General features: G+C 43.1%; 1 protein-coding gene across 1 annotated transcript in view; it reads right to left on the reverse strand.

Moving 5' to 3' along the window:
- Nucleotides 1-15,208, reverse strand: part of LOC124622162 (E3 ubiquitin-protein ligase SHPRH) — a 256,731-nt gene that overhangs the window by 19,267 nt on the left and 222,256 nt on the right. The window contains exon 21 of the mRNA XM_047147806.1: nt 10,219-10,326. Coding sequence (XP_047003762.1) covers nt 10,219-10,326 — 108 coding nt within the window. The remainder of the gene's footprint in view (nt 1-10,218; nt 10,327-15,208) is intronic.

Genomic DNA, 15,208 nt, shown 5'->3' on the forward strand with positions numbered 1-15,208 from the left:
GCCCCGAACACGATGCATCTGCTCCAGTGCCTTCAGGATCGCGTGGAGCTCCGCTGCGAAAACGGTATATTCAGCAGGGAGGCGAATCCGGGTGACACGATCAGGGAACACCACAGAACAGCCTAGGGAAGTCTCCTGTTTCGAGCCATCAGTATAAACGACAGTGAAACCGTGATGCACGTCTAAAATGTTAAAAAACAGAGATTGGAACGTAAAATCTGGTGTGCCATCTTTCTTAAAACGAGTCAAATCTAAAATAAATTTGGGACGCCGGAGGAGCCAAGGTGGAGATCTGCTCCAACCGCGACGTAAAACACGAAGACCAGCCACAGACATCGCAGCGAGGCAATCCTGTGCGCGAATCCCATAGGGCTGCGTCGCACGTTGCCGGTTATGAAATAACCGTGCCAGAGGAGGCTTAGCAACGGTATGGTATGCAGGTGGGTACGGTGTGGACAAAGTTTTATACGCCTGGCGTACCGTAAGTAGCCGTCGTCGCATATGAAGTGGCGGTTCACCAGCCTCTGCACAGAGGCTTGGTATGGGGCTAGTTCGGAATGCCCCAGTGGCCAACCGCAGCCCTTCATGGTGGACAACGTCCAAAATCTTTAAGTACGAAGGCCTCGCAGACCCATACACCGTGCACCCATAATCGAGCCGAGATCGCACAAACGCCCTGTAAAACTGGAGCAGACAAGTCCTGTCAGCTCCCCATGTACTGTGGCTAAGACATTTTAAAATGCTTAAAGCCTGAAGCGACCGTCGTTTCAGGTCTTTAAGATGAGGTAACCACGTGAGCCTCGAGTAAAAAATGAGACCCAGAAATCTCACCGTGTCTTTAAAAGAAAGAATAGTGTCCCTCAAGCGCAACTCAGGAAAGGGTAAAATCGAACGAGAACGGTTAAAAAGAACACATACAGACTTCTCGGTGGAAAACTTAAATCCACTCTTCAGCGCCCAGTCATCCAAACGCCTAATCGTAAGTTGCAACTGACGAGTTGTCGTTGCAAGGCTTGAAGAAGAGCAGAACAAAGAGAAATCATCCACAAACAAAGAACAGTGGACAGGACTTTTCACCATGGACGTAATGCTATTAATAGTGATGGCAAACAGAGTCACACTTAAAACGCTACCCTGAGGGACACCGTCCTCCTGCTCAAAGCGATCAGACAGGACGTCACCAACTCGGTATCTAAAATATCGTGGCGAGAGGAAAGACTGAATAAAAAGAGGAAGACAACCACGAAAACCCCATTCGTGAAGCTGCTCCAGGATGAGACGCCGCCAAGTGGTATCGTAGGCCTTCTCGATGTCGAAAAATACACCTATAAGGTGATGACGGCGTAGGAAAGCTTGTTGGATAGCCGCCTCCAGGAGGGCAAGGTTATCGAAGGTGGAACGAAACCTCCTGAACCCACACTGAAAGCGACTAAGTAGTTGCCGGGATTCTAACATCCAGACAAGGCGGCGGTTGACCATCCGCTCCAAGGTCTTCCCTATGCAACTAGTGAGGGCAATACTACGGTAGCTACTTGGGCTCGAGCGGTCTTTCCCAGGTTTTAAAAAAGGGATTAAAACTGCCTCACGCCACGCGTCAGGAAAGTGACCCGACGCCCAAATGGCATTAAAAAGTGCGAGGAGGATTTCTTTGTTGCGCATTGTGAGGTGCCATAGCATACTGTAATGGATCCTGTCGTGACCAGGGGAAGTGTCACGAGCTCCAGACAATGCAGAATCCAGCTCCCACATAGAAAAAGGGCAGTTGTAAACTTCATGAGAGGTGGGCTGGAAGTTCAGACTACACCTCTCAGCAACCGCTCTATGGCGCTGGAAACCGGGATCCTGACTGGTTGTGGCAGTAACTGTCGCAAAATAGGCTGCCATAGTCTGGGCAATGTCCCGCGGATCTGTGTGGAGAGTGCCGTTATTCAGTACAGCAGCTATGGGGCACCTCCCTCCTCTGCCAGAAATTCTCCTAATGGTCTCCCACACAATGGAACTCTTGGTGGAACGATTAACGGTGTTCAGGAACTTTTGCCACGACCTCTTCTTGCTCTCACGAATAATGCGGCGACATCTCGCCCTCGCCACCCGAAAGGCAGCAAGATTCTCAGCAGTCGGCCGACACTTGAACCGCCGCAGAGCCGCACGCCTGGTCCTGATTGCAGAGCGGCATTCGTCACTCCACCAAGGCACAGGTGGCCTTTTCCGGTGACCTGTGGACTGTGGAATGGATGCCGCAGCGGCATGGAGGACCGTTTTGGTAATATGATCCACCCACACCTCAACATTCGCACAGTGTTCGAATTGGGCCAACTGGCTATAAAGTGGCCAGTCAGCTCCACTGAGCACCCATCGTGGTGGTCTCCTGTCGGGGCCCACGCCATCTGGCAGGTGAATCCAGATTGGGAAATGATCACTGCTGTGCAAGTCAGCGACCACTTCCCAGTGAGCACTAGCGGCAAGAGCTGGAGAGCAAAGCGAGAGATCAATGGCAGAGAACGACCCAGTCGCCGTGCAGAAATGAGTACTCTGTCCTCCATTGAGCAAGTAGGCACAGGATGACAGGAGAAGCCTCTCAATTGCTCTACCCCTGGGGCAGGTAATTGCAGAGCCCCAAAGCACATTGTGGGCATTAAAATCACCACAAATAATGAATGGCTGGGGGAGCTGTGTAAGAAGGTCGGTGAGGGCCGCTTCATCAAGAGCATCATGTGGGGGCAAGTAAAGTGAACATACAGTCAATGGATGACGCACGTGCACGGACACAGCGACGGCCTGTAGAGTCGTCGTAAGTGAGAGAGGCGAGGAATGGTAGTCCGTCCTGACGAAAATACCTACGCCTCCTCTAGCTCTCTCTCCACGCAGGTCGTCCTTTTTGTGGAGTGTATAGCCTCGTATCTCAGGGGAGTATGATGGATGGAAATACGTCTCCTGGAGACAGAGACACAATGGTCGACCCTGAGAAAGTAGACGAAGTTCCTCCACATGCGTCCTGAACCCTTGCAAGTTCCACTGGAGTATGGGAGCCATCTATGTTGGGGGTAGCACCTTCATCCTGTCTCTCCGACGGGGCGGGGAGACCGCAGCAGGTGGAGGGGCAGGCGTGGGACGAGATGATTGCCCCACACATACATCGTACTCCATCAACTCTGGGGAAGAGTCAGATGAAGCCTCGCGTAAAACAACATCCGCATGGTCAGATGGTTTACCACGGGATTTGACCCGCTGTTGCTGCTGCACAGTAGCTTTCTGTGGCTTGGTGGACTTTGGGGGAGCGGATGTGGGAGTGGTAAGGGGCGCACTGGGCTTGGGGACAACCTCAGCTGTTGGAGGCGCGAGGGGCTGGACCAAGTCCGCCACTGTACCTTTGTCTGCCGTTCGAGTAGGGGCTACTGGCTCTGGAACACTGGCTGCGTTGCAAGTGCACTGGCAGCTACAGGTGTTAGTGCCAACACTCACCACCTCAGTCTGCGTTGAGGCATCGACCTTTGGAGTAGGCTTCTGTACCAGGGATGCAAAAGATGTAGCAAATGTGGGAGGTTGCATCGACTTATAAATCTTCTTGGCCTCACCATAGGGGATACGCTTGGTTGTTTTGATTTCCTGGACCTTGCGTTCCTCTAAAAATATGCGGCAGTCCCTACTCCAAACAGGGTGGTTCCCAGAGCAATTAATACATTTAGCCGGAGACGAGCAACCAACTCCTTCATGAGCAGCCTGACCACAGTTTCCACAAGTCGCTTCGCCTTTACAGCCTAAGGTGGTATGCCCAAAACGCTGGCATTTGAAACAGCGCATTGGGGCCGGGAAATAAGGCCTCACACTAAGGCGAAGGAAGCCAGCTTTAACATGTTCAGGAAGTGTTGTGCTACTGAAGGTCAGAATAAAGGAGTCGGATTTGACAAGAGTGCCATCAACCCTCTTCATGATGTGTTGGACATCAACGATACCTTCCGGAGCCCACTCACGTTGCAGTTCTTCCTTGGGAATATCAGCTAGATCCCGGCATGTCACAACACCTTTGCTATAGTTCAAGGTGCTGTGCAGTTCGGTGTCTATGGCATACTCTCCAAGGCATTTAGCAGATTGGAGGTTAGTTGCTTGCTGGGAAGTGGAAGTTTCCACTAGCAAGGTACCATTACGTAAGCGCTTCACCGATTTTAAGGAGCCACAGATTCCCTCCAATCCCTTTTGTATATAGAAGGGCGAAACCTTCTCGAAACTACCCTCCTTCCGTTTCACAATGAGAAACACATTCGGATTACCAGAATGCATTCTGTTACCTAAGACTGGACTTTTTAAAGAAGCGCCGGAGTCAGGGGGACTGACTGCACGGGCCCTCTTAAGAGACTGGGTGTTAGAACCTTCCAGCGGCCCACCCTTTCCGCTGGGAGGAGGAAAAGAGAATTTCGAAGGATCCATCTCGGTCCCACGAGCAGCTAGGGAACTAGAAGTCCACCTAGACAGAGCCCCGCGTGCCTAGGTAAGCCTTATACAACTGAGGTGCGGCAGGTTCCCCAGAGGTTGCCCGCTACCGACTGTTCCACCTCAACAGCCATGCATCTCATCAGCGCGCAGCACACCTTGAGATTGAGGGGTTTTTTATAGAGGTTTATTCCATCCTCGCGATCCGGGCGGTCAAGCCAAGATCCCCATTCCCTGAGACACACAACATTCCACCGCCGCGCCGCACGGTGGTCGTTGAAGTATGCTTAGAGGTTACGGTGACAGGGGACTGGCGGCGCTTACCAGTCCCCAGCTCAGGAACCCCGGGGTCGCCAAGCCCGTACCCAGCAAACGAATGCTGAGCCCCTGGGGGCAGTAGGGCAAAGGCATTGTTGTTGAGCAAATGGTCACACAGTTAATTAGTGTCTGACAGTGTGTCTGATCAGCAGTTCTGTGTAATGGCTCTGCTCTGTGAAAGAAATTCGGGTCATCATAATTAAAGTGGCAATATATGGAGAGGCTGGAGGAACCCATGCAATGTAACTATAATGCACACTTAGCCCTTGAGTGGGCGTGCCTATGTATCAACAAATAACATTTTCTTGTACCATTTCATTGTTGTTTTATAATTCTGAGCCCATACCTATTCTTTCTTTATTACTTCAGTTAACACACTGATAGTCTGTTCTGTCATACATCCAAGTGAGCAGCAGTAATATAAAATAAACAGTGAACTAGGTGGGAAAAAATTATGATTCGTGCAAGAAAATGACTCAGATTACGAGCTAGCAGCAAACTACCACAATGAGGCAATTGTCTATAAGATAATTAATGATAGAATAAGTGGTTGGGTGGGATCCCATGGAACTGCACTGTGTAATGCTTAGAGTGGCTCATTAGTGTGGGGTAATGCCTGTACATGGGAACAGAGTGATATGACGAACGTATATTTTGTTATTGTTTAATTAAACAGTGTTTCAGCTCATGTAATGTAAGTTTATTATAAACTCTGATTCTGCTCTCACATGTTTACCTTTGTGGTATAAAGACTTCTGTTCTTTACAAGTGTACAAAATATGCCACGCACCTGCTCTTGTTATGAGAAATGGTGGACCTGCTTGAGGATTAATAATAATGTAGTGTGCATGAATGAGTGTGTGAAAGTTTTTCTGTGGGTCAAAGCAAAGTTCTTATACTAGGTGTGCTGGTAGTTTTTTGTCATCATATGAATCATTCCCAGCATTCTTGCTTCCATCATTTTATTAAGTGGTGGAACCAGACACAGATCTGATCAAAGGCAATGAGGTGTTCAATTGAGGGATTCTGCTTATGGTGTGGGGAGCCCACCTGTTTTCATTAATGGCCTCGACAATTTCTGAGGTCTACCAAGGTAATACATTCAGACATGGGGAATCCTGAAGATGGTGGTGGTGGTTAGTGTTTAACGTCCCGTCGACAACGAGGTCATTAGAGACGGAGCGCAAGCTCGGGTTAGGGAAGGATTGGGAAGGAAATCGGCCGTGCCCTTTCAAAGGAACCATCCCGGCATTTGCCTGAAACGATTTAGGGAAATCACGGAAAACCTAAATCAGGATGGCCGGAGACGGGATTGAACCGTCGTCCTCCCGAATGCGAGTCCAGTGTGCTAACCACTGCGCCACCTCGCTCGGTGAATCCTGAAGAATAGGGGATCACTAGTCTCAATGATGTTTCCTGTTATGTGTCTCTTTGCTCCATGCATTTGTCTGCTACAGGTGAGTTGTTTCCTTTCCTTTATTGTAAAATAATTGCTCCATCCAGGAATTTCTATTACAGCCATAATTTATTTGTTGACTTAATTGAATTTTCCTCTGATACAACTAACTAGTTCATTTAATTTTACCCTTAATCTTGAGATATTATGCTGTAAGGATAGCAGATACTTAAAACTGATCAAACTATAACCAAGTGAAAAAAAAAGGAAAAAAAAAAGAATTCTGATGATAGGTCAAAATTTTCATGATAACTTCATTATTTCATTGTGATGCTTTCATTAGCTTTAAATTTTTTCAATCTTAGCCTCTTAACTTTTTTATCAAAATGGATGCCACTCTGACAATTGTGGCAAATGGTACTTAATCATCTTCCTCAGGCCAGATTCTCGTCACCTAACAACTTCCATTCCGAATAATACCCCTATTATGTTACTCATCCCCGACATGAACCATGGACCTTGCTGTTGGTGGGGTGGCTTGTGCACCTCAGCTATAGAGATAGTTGTACCACAGGTTCAACCACAATGGTGGGTTATCTGTTGAGAGGCCAGAAAAACATGTGGTTGCTGTAGAGGAAAAGCAGACTTCAGTAGCTGCAGGGTCAACTGTCTGGATGATTGACTGATCTGGCCTTGTAACACCCACCAAAATGGTCTTGCTGTTCTGGCGCTGCTGACAGCTCAAAGCAAGGGGAAACTACACCCATAATTTTTCCTGAGGGTATGCAGCTCTACTGTTTGGGTAAATGATGATAGCATACTCTTGGGTGAAATATTCTGGAGGTAAAATGGTCCCCCATTCGGATCTCTGGGCAGGGATTACTCAGGAGGATGTTGTTATCAGAAGAAACTAAACTGGTGTTCTGTGGATTGGGCATGGAATGTTAGATCTCTTAATTGCACAGGTAGATTAGAAAATTTAAAAAGGGAAATGGAGAGACTGAAGCTAGATATAGTGGGAATCAGTGACAGAAGGGACAAGTTTTCTGCTCAGGTAAATACAGGGTTATAAATACAAAATCAAATAGGATACTGCAAGTTTAATAATGAAAAAGAAAATAGGAACGTGGGCAGGCAACTATGAACAGCATAGTGAATGCATTACTGTAGCCAAGTCAGACAAAAAGCCAACACCTACTACATAAGTACAAGTTTATATGTCAACTAATTCCACAGATGATGAAGAGATTGAAGAAATGTATGACGAGATAAAAGAAATTATTAATATAGTTAAGGGAGACGAAAAATTAACTATGATGGTGGACTGGAATTCAATAATAGGAAACAGAAGGGAAGGAAAAATGGTAGGTGAATATAGACTGGGGGGGGGGGGGGGGGGGGAGGAGGAATGGAAGACGAAGTCGTTGGGTAGAATTTTGCTCAGAGCCTAATTTAATCATTGCAAACACTGGGTTTAAGAATCATGAAAGATGGTTGTATACATGGGAGAGACCTGGAGTCACCGGAACATTTCAGATTGATTATATAATGGTAACACAGAGATTTTGGGACCAGATTTTAAACTGCAAGACATTTCCAGGGGCAGATGTCGACTCTGACCACAATTTATTTGTTAAGAACTGTCAATTAAAGCTGAGGAAATTGCTACAAGGTACAAAATTAATGAGATGGAACCTTGGTTAGTTGAAAGAATCAGAGTTTTCTGAAACTGAGCGAGGTGGCGCATTGGTTAGCACACTAGACTCGCATTCGGGAGGAAAATGCTTCAATCCCGCATCTGGCCATCCCTAAATCACTCCAGGCAAATGCAGGGATGGTTCCTTTGAAAGGGCATGGCTGACTTCCTTCCCCATCCTTCCTTAACCCAGTAGACCGATGACCTCACTGTCTGGTCTCCTCCCCCAAACAACCCACTCCAACCTCCAGAGTTTGCTGACAGTTTCAAAGGGAGTATCAGGCAATAGTTGACTAGAACAGGGGAAAGGAATACAGTAGATGATGAATGGATAGCTTTATGAGATGAAATAGAGAAGGCACCAGAGGATCAAATAGATAAAAAGACCTGGCCTAGTATAAATCCTTGCATAACACAGAAGATATTGAATTTAAACAATAAAACAAGAAAATTTAAAAATGCAGCAAACAAAGCAGGTGAAAGGGAATACGAACGTCTAAAAAAATGAGACTGACAGGAAGTGCAAAACTGCTAAGCAGGTATGGCTAGAGGACAAATGTACCGATTTAGAAGCATATTTCACTATGGGAAAAATTGATACTGCCTACAGGAAAATTAAAGAGAACTTCGGAGAAAAGAGAAGCAGCTGTATGAATATCAAGAGCTCAGATGGAAAACCAATCTGAAGCAAAGATGGGAAAGCTGAAAGATGGAAGGAATATATGGAGGGTCTATACAAGGGAGATGCAATGTTGTAGAATGGAAAGAGGACATAGATGAGAATGAGATGGGAGATGTGTCACTGTAAGATGAATTTCACAGAGCACTGAAAGACCTAAGATGAAACAACGCCCTGGAAACAGACAACATTCCATCAGAACTACTGATAGCCTTGGCAGAGTCAGCCATGACAAAATTATTCCATCTGGTGTGCAAGGTGTAGGAGGCAGGCAAAATACCCTCAGACTTCGAGAAGAATGTAATAATTACAATTACAAAGAAAGCATGTGCTGACAGATGTGAAAATTACAAAAATACCAGTTTAATAAGTCATGGCTGCAAAACATTAACACAAATTCTTTATGGAAAAATGGAAAAGCTGGTAAAAGCTGTCCTCAGGGAAGATCAGTTGGGATTTTGGAGAAATGTTGGAAAATGAGACACAATACTGACCCTACAACTTACCTTAGAAGATAGGTTAAGTAAAGGAAAGCCTACATTTATAGCATTGTGGACTTAGACAAAGTTTGTGACAATGTTGACTGACTCTCTTTGAAATGTTGAAGATAGCAGGGACAAAATATGGGGAACAAAAGGCTATTTACAAATTGTATAGAAATGAGATGGCAGTTATAAGAGTTGAGGGAAACAAAAGGGAAGTAGTGGTTGAGAAGGGAGTGAGACAGCACTGTAACCTATTCCCCACATTATTCAATCTTTACACTGAGCAAACAGTACAGGGAATGAAAGACAGATTTATAGTACGGTACAAATTACAGTACAGGGAAAATAAATAAAAACTCTGAGTTTTGCCTATGACATTGCAATTCTGTCAGAGACAGCAAAGGACTTGGACGGGTAGTTAAATGGAATGGACAGTGTCTTGAAAGGAGGACATAAGATAAACAACAACAAAAGTAAGACAAGAATAATGGAATGTTGTAGAATTAAATCAGATGATGCTGAGGGAATTAGACTAGGAAATTAGACTCTGAAAGTAATAGACAAGTTTTGCTATTTGGGTAGCAAAATAACTAATGATGGCCAAAGTAGAGAGGACATAAAATGCAGACTGGCAATGGCAAGAAAATTGTTTTTAAAGGAGAGAAATTTGTTAACAGTGAATATAGATTTAAGTATTAGGTAGATTTTTCTGAAGGTATTTGTATGGAGTGTAGCATTGTGGATGTTAAATAGTTTAGACAAGAAGAGAATAAAAGTTTTTGAAATGTGGTGCCGCAAGAGAATACAGAAGATTAGATGGGTAGATCACATAACCAATGAGGAGATACTGAATTAAATTAATGAGAATAGAAATTTCTGGCACAACCTAATTAGATGGGATCTGCTGATAAGACACATTCTGAGACATTAAGGAATCATGAATTTAGTACTGGAGGGAAGTGTGGGGAGGTAAAAATTATAGAAGGAGATCACGAGATGAATACAGTAAGCTGATTCAGAAGGATGAGGCTCTCACAGGACAGAGGAGCGAGGAGAGCTGCAATAAACCAGTTTTTGGACTGAGGACAACAGCAACACAGCCACAGCAACAATAACAACAACACTAACACGTTACTCACTAAAATTACAATGTATCTGCGGCTTTAAAACAATAAAAATAATAATGGATCTAAGATACTAGGGCCAGTGTTACTACCTTGAAATCTGCTAGGCACTGCTGAAATCGGTTTCCTGATTGTAACTGTCGGACACTTATTCCATTCATGACGAGTGCTGTTCTCAATATCTCCAGTAGCTTCTCCCACTAAAAAAAACAAGAAAAAAACACTGATAATAACAAGGAACACAAAGGTTGTTCATGAGGTAATTCAGACACTTGAGCAAAACGGAGTAATGCACTACATCCGCAAAACGGAGTAATGCACTACATCCTGCAATAAAGTTAGTAAGGAATGGAAAGCTTTGAGGATGTTGTATGTACTGAAGCATTTTTTATGAATGACTGATTTATGAAACAAAGAACTTTACATATATCAGGGCAACACATCATAAATTTAACACTCTCTTTACTGAGAGGAATACAGCATCAATTCTTCTTGAGACATGCAGGAAGACTGTGGCATGCACACTACCTTAAACATAATAAGCAGTTCCTGTTATCTGAAAGAATGAATTCACATAAGCATATATGCCACTGTTGAAGCTCAGATTATTTACTTGCACCACTAAACACTGTGCACCCACAATAGCTTTATCAAGGAATGTAGCGACATTTGTGTCTGTGTCCAGTACAGAAGAAGAGCCTGCATCCCAGTCCAGCTTGACACAGAAAGCAAGTCATCTATGACAGGCATTCTTCTGCAGTTTTTTTAACTGAATTTATCGGCCTCTATCTTACACTATTCAGCCAGCTCATACTTACATAAAATATACCAGTATTGAACACTTGCCTGCAGTCCATTGTAAGTGATATGTCACTTCTAGGCCTCCTTTCCACTGAAGCAAACACAAGTGTATGTGCAACAGTGAATGAGGAACTCTCTGGTGTCAACGCCAGGCACATGGCATTCAGCTGATTGTGGGTTGCATTAACAGATATTTTACTTTGATCCACTGGTTGCTGGTTTTAGAGTAAAATATCAAAGGAAGTCTGTGTTCTCCCTACTTCAGCACTAGCTTTCTTATGATAAAGAAAGTGCACTCACTTTAGTGCAGTACACTGTTTTTTGCACATAAACTATTTGTTGTTGTTTATTGAAAGTGATTCTTGTGGTGATGGAGTGGCTGGATGATAGTGTACTTCTATTGACAGAAAAGTCAAGACCCACAGGTGCTTGTGGGATCCTGTATATGGACTGCATAAAATACTTAACAAAAAATTAATGCTTGGCGAGAAACTGCCAAAATGCTGAAAATGCCAACATAGGAAGTGAAAATTAAAATGAACTCCCTACAATCTTCTTTAAAGCGAGAAAGGATTAAAAAACATACAACCTCAGGAATGAGTGCATCAGAAAAGTATAATTCCAAGTGGTTTGCCCTCAAATCACTGTCATTCCTCCCTGATAAATACAAAATGAGGAAAGGTAGAGGTTTACAGCTTAATAAAATCATAATCATGTAATAACATTATTTTGCATTTATTTGGTTTAATGGGAGCCGTACAGACAGATTGCTCATACAGCTTCATCATGCCATTTGACCCACATGTTATCTGATTTAAAATATTGTGCAAATTCATTTCATATTTCTGCAAGAAATCTTGTTCCAGGCCAATGGGCAATTTCAACTGCTCTTCTGAAGAACTCCTTCTACTGACATAATACACCACTCTTCCCCCACCACATTTACATGTACTGCATAACTGACATTTAAAGTGGCTGTTCTGCTTTTTTGTTTACTTTTGGTTTGTTTCATGTAACTGCCAACAGAAAAATAAACAGGTAATGTAGATTAATGTAAAATAAAAATATATGAAAGACCTGATCATTCTTGGGGCTTACATCCAAGGTATTTGTGTTAATGTCATGCTTTTGCTACTACTTTATGAAATTTAAATACAGAAACAAAATAAGTGAAAATTGTTTTTCCTATTTTTCTTACAATAATGATGTGTTTATCCAAGAAACTATAAAACCCAAGTAATCAATTAGCCTATAAGGCTGGTCTATCACATATTTTTACGTTACATTACTCATTTTAATGAATAGTATTCCCCTCACTTATAGGCATACCTCAATAAAATACATGATTTTTTTTGCATACAGCATCACATACTTCATTAATTACTTCAGTGTTAGGTATACAAAATAGATATTTAAGGCTATCATAACCGTTGCTTATTGTTAAGAATTACAGTTTTAAGGCAAGCCTCTCTTCTGCTGATATGGCTCTTTGATAACTTGTGTCTTGCTTTGGAATCTTCAGCTCAATTGCAGATAAAAGAATGCAAAAATCATCTATCGATGTGCAAGTGAATTTCTGGAATAAAGCAAGCGATGGCAGCAGTTGCAAATCAATAATAAGAGACAAACCACCAATTCTTTCACTCCTGTGCAAAAATTCAGACATACACATTTCTCTTTGTCCACGCCATTTTGCTTTCATGACCAACAGTGTGCTCACCATACAAAATAAACCAAATTGAATATTTCTGTCCTCCATCATGCTGTATGGGTCACTTCTGTGTACAGAGAGCTTTAGATGTGGGCACCTGTGTCATCAGTGAATCTGTGCTACCCAAAATATTGGGGAATTTCATTGTAAATATCAGAGAACTTTACTTATGCCCTAATGTCCTTGATCACTTTCAAAGTAATCACCTTGTACATGTATGCAACAATCCCAGCATTGTTTCCATTTTTGGAAGCACTCCTGCAAGTTCCCAACGTGAAGGTGTTCAGGACACACTCCAGTTCTACTTGGATGCCTTCAGTATGGTCAGAATGTTGCCCTTTCAATGCTATTTTCATCTTTGGGTCCACTGGGCTAGGTGTGGTGAGATGGGAGAGTGGGGGCCATTGCAATGTTGTTTTCGGCCAGGAAATCTTTCACAATGAGAGAGGTGTGTGCGGGTGTGTTGTCATGGTGCAATAACTAGTCTTTCTTTCTCCACAACTGTTGCCGTATGTGTCAAACATTTTCCTTCAGTTGCCTCAAAACCTTGAAGTAAAATTGCCTGTTGACAGTTTGACCATGTGGAACAAACTCCTTACGCACTATTCCCCGAATGTCGGAAAAAAATGATTGGCGCTGACTTCATGATGCAAACTTATCTACTTTTCTTCAGCCTTGGAGAAGATGGTGTTTTCCATTGTGATGACTGCTGCTTTGTTTCAGTCTTGTAACCATACACCCAACATTCATCACCTGTTATGACTCTGGATAAGAATTTTGGACACTCTCAATCTCTTTGCACATCTGAATCCTGAGGTTCTGTTGTTTGATGCTGGGAGGCGAAGGACAAACTTTGCTGCAATTCCTCTCTAGTTCAGTTCATCGGCTAGAATTCATTGACATGTGCCATACGATAGTCCATCTCTGTTACAAAAATCATTAATTGTCTGCCTTCAGTTTTTGTGAATCATGTCATCCACTTTCATTATCATTTCCAGTGTCATGCATGCTGACGGTTGAGCACACTGTTTGTCATCTTCCACACATTCTCGGCTTTCCTTAAAACACTTGTACCACTCAAATATTCTTCCTTGACTCAGTGACTCTCAATCTCACCAAATGCCTCTATAAGCATGTGGTGGGTTTCAACTGCAGTTTTCTTCAACTTCTAACACATTCTGATGCAAATCTGTTGCCCCTTCACGTTATCCATTTCACAATTTGCAGTGCTGAAACATGTCCTGACAAGCAAATCTACAACTCTCATCTGCACCCACCAAAGATGATGCACCTTTGTGCTGCAGTAGCTGAGACGTCTAGCACCAGAACGTCTTACTTCTAATGGTTTGACCAGTACAATGAAATTATTGGATATCTTGGATAGCACCTGATATGGAACATCTATGATTGTGTGAAGTTAAAAAAGCTGATGAAGCCATCATAGAGATTGGCAACGGATGACCAAGCTTCTCAAGTTCTTGTACAAGGATTTTTGTACTTCCATTTAATCTGGGGCATCCAAAGAAAAGGTCATTTGCATTCTATTCTTCTCCATAAAATTTCTGCACTTGAGAGCTGGAGAGCTTGCAGGCAATGATGGGCGACTCTTATGATCCACGCTAGTCTAGTCTATGCGAGCCTCTTCATCTCTGAATAACTACTGCAACTCACATCTATCTGACCCTGCTTACTGTACTCAGGACTATCTTTATCCCCCACAATTACCTCCAGCACCAAACAGACGAGTCTCGGAAGCCTCAGAATGTGTCATCTCAATCAAACCCTTCTTTTAGTCAGGTTGTGACATAAATTTCTTTTTTCCCCAAGTTCAATTCAGTACCTCATTAGTTATCCGACCTGTCCATCTAATGTTCAGCATTCTTCTGCAATACTTTTTTTTTCACAAGCCACTATTCTTTTCTTGTCTGAACTGGTAAGCCTCCAAGTTTCACTTGAGTACAAGACTTACAGTCCAGACAAATACCTTCAGAAAAAGACATCCTAATATTTAAATTTTTATTCATTGTTAATAAATTTCTCTACTTTGTCTGATACATTTTATTTCACTGCCTGAATATCAAAGCTCACCTGCTACCAATGGTGTGCTTTCTGGTGTTCAGCCAAGTTGTTGTTTCCATTTACACACAACAATTCAATGACTGACCCACTCTTTGAGTGCCACGAGTTGTGGTCCGACCAGTGAGCACGTATAACAACACAGCTAACAGCACCCAATGAAGGCAACCGAGTTAGTTGTTGAAATATTGTGCATAAAATGGAAAAAACTCAGCTGAATGCCTGGAAGCTCACCATTAATCAGTCACACTGACAAAACATGAGAGGCCACAAAACTTTTCTATCACTTTTAATGTCGCATTTCCTAATCTAGTTCCTTCATGACCTATTTTCAAGATTCTATCCAATCCACTGAACTAGTCTTCAAAGTTATTTACGTCTCTGTCAGAATTGCAATGTCACCAATGAAATACGTTTTCACTTCTTTTCCTTTCCAAATTTCTCCTTGATTTTCTTCACAGCTTAATGTACATATTCATGTCAAAATAGTCCAA

Source organism: Schistocerca americana, chromosome 7 (assembly GCF_021461395.2).
Source record: "Schistocerca americana isolate TAMUIC-IGC-003095 chromosome 7, iqSchAmer2.1, whole genome shotgun sequence".
NCBI classification, from domain to species: Eukaryota; Metazoa; Arthropoda; class Insecta; order Orthoptera; family Acrididae; genus Schistocerca; species Schistocerca americana.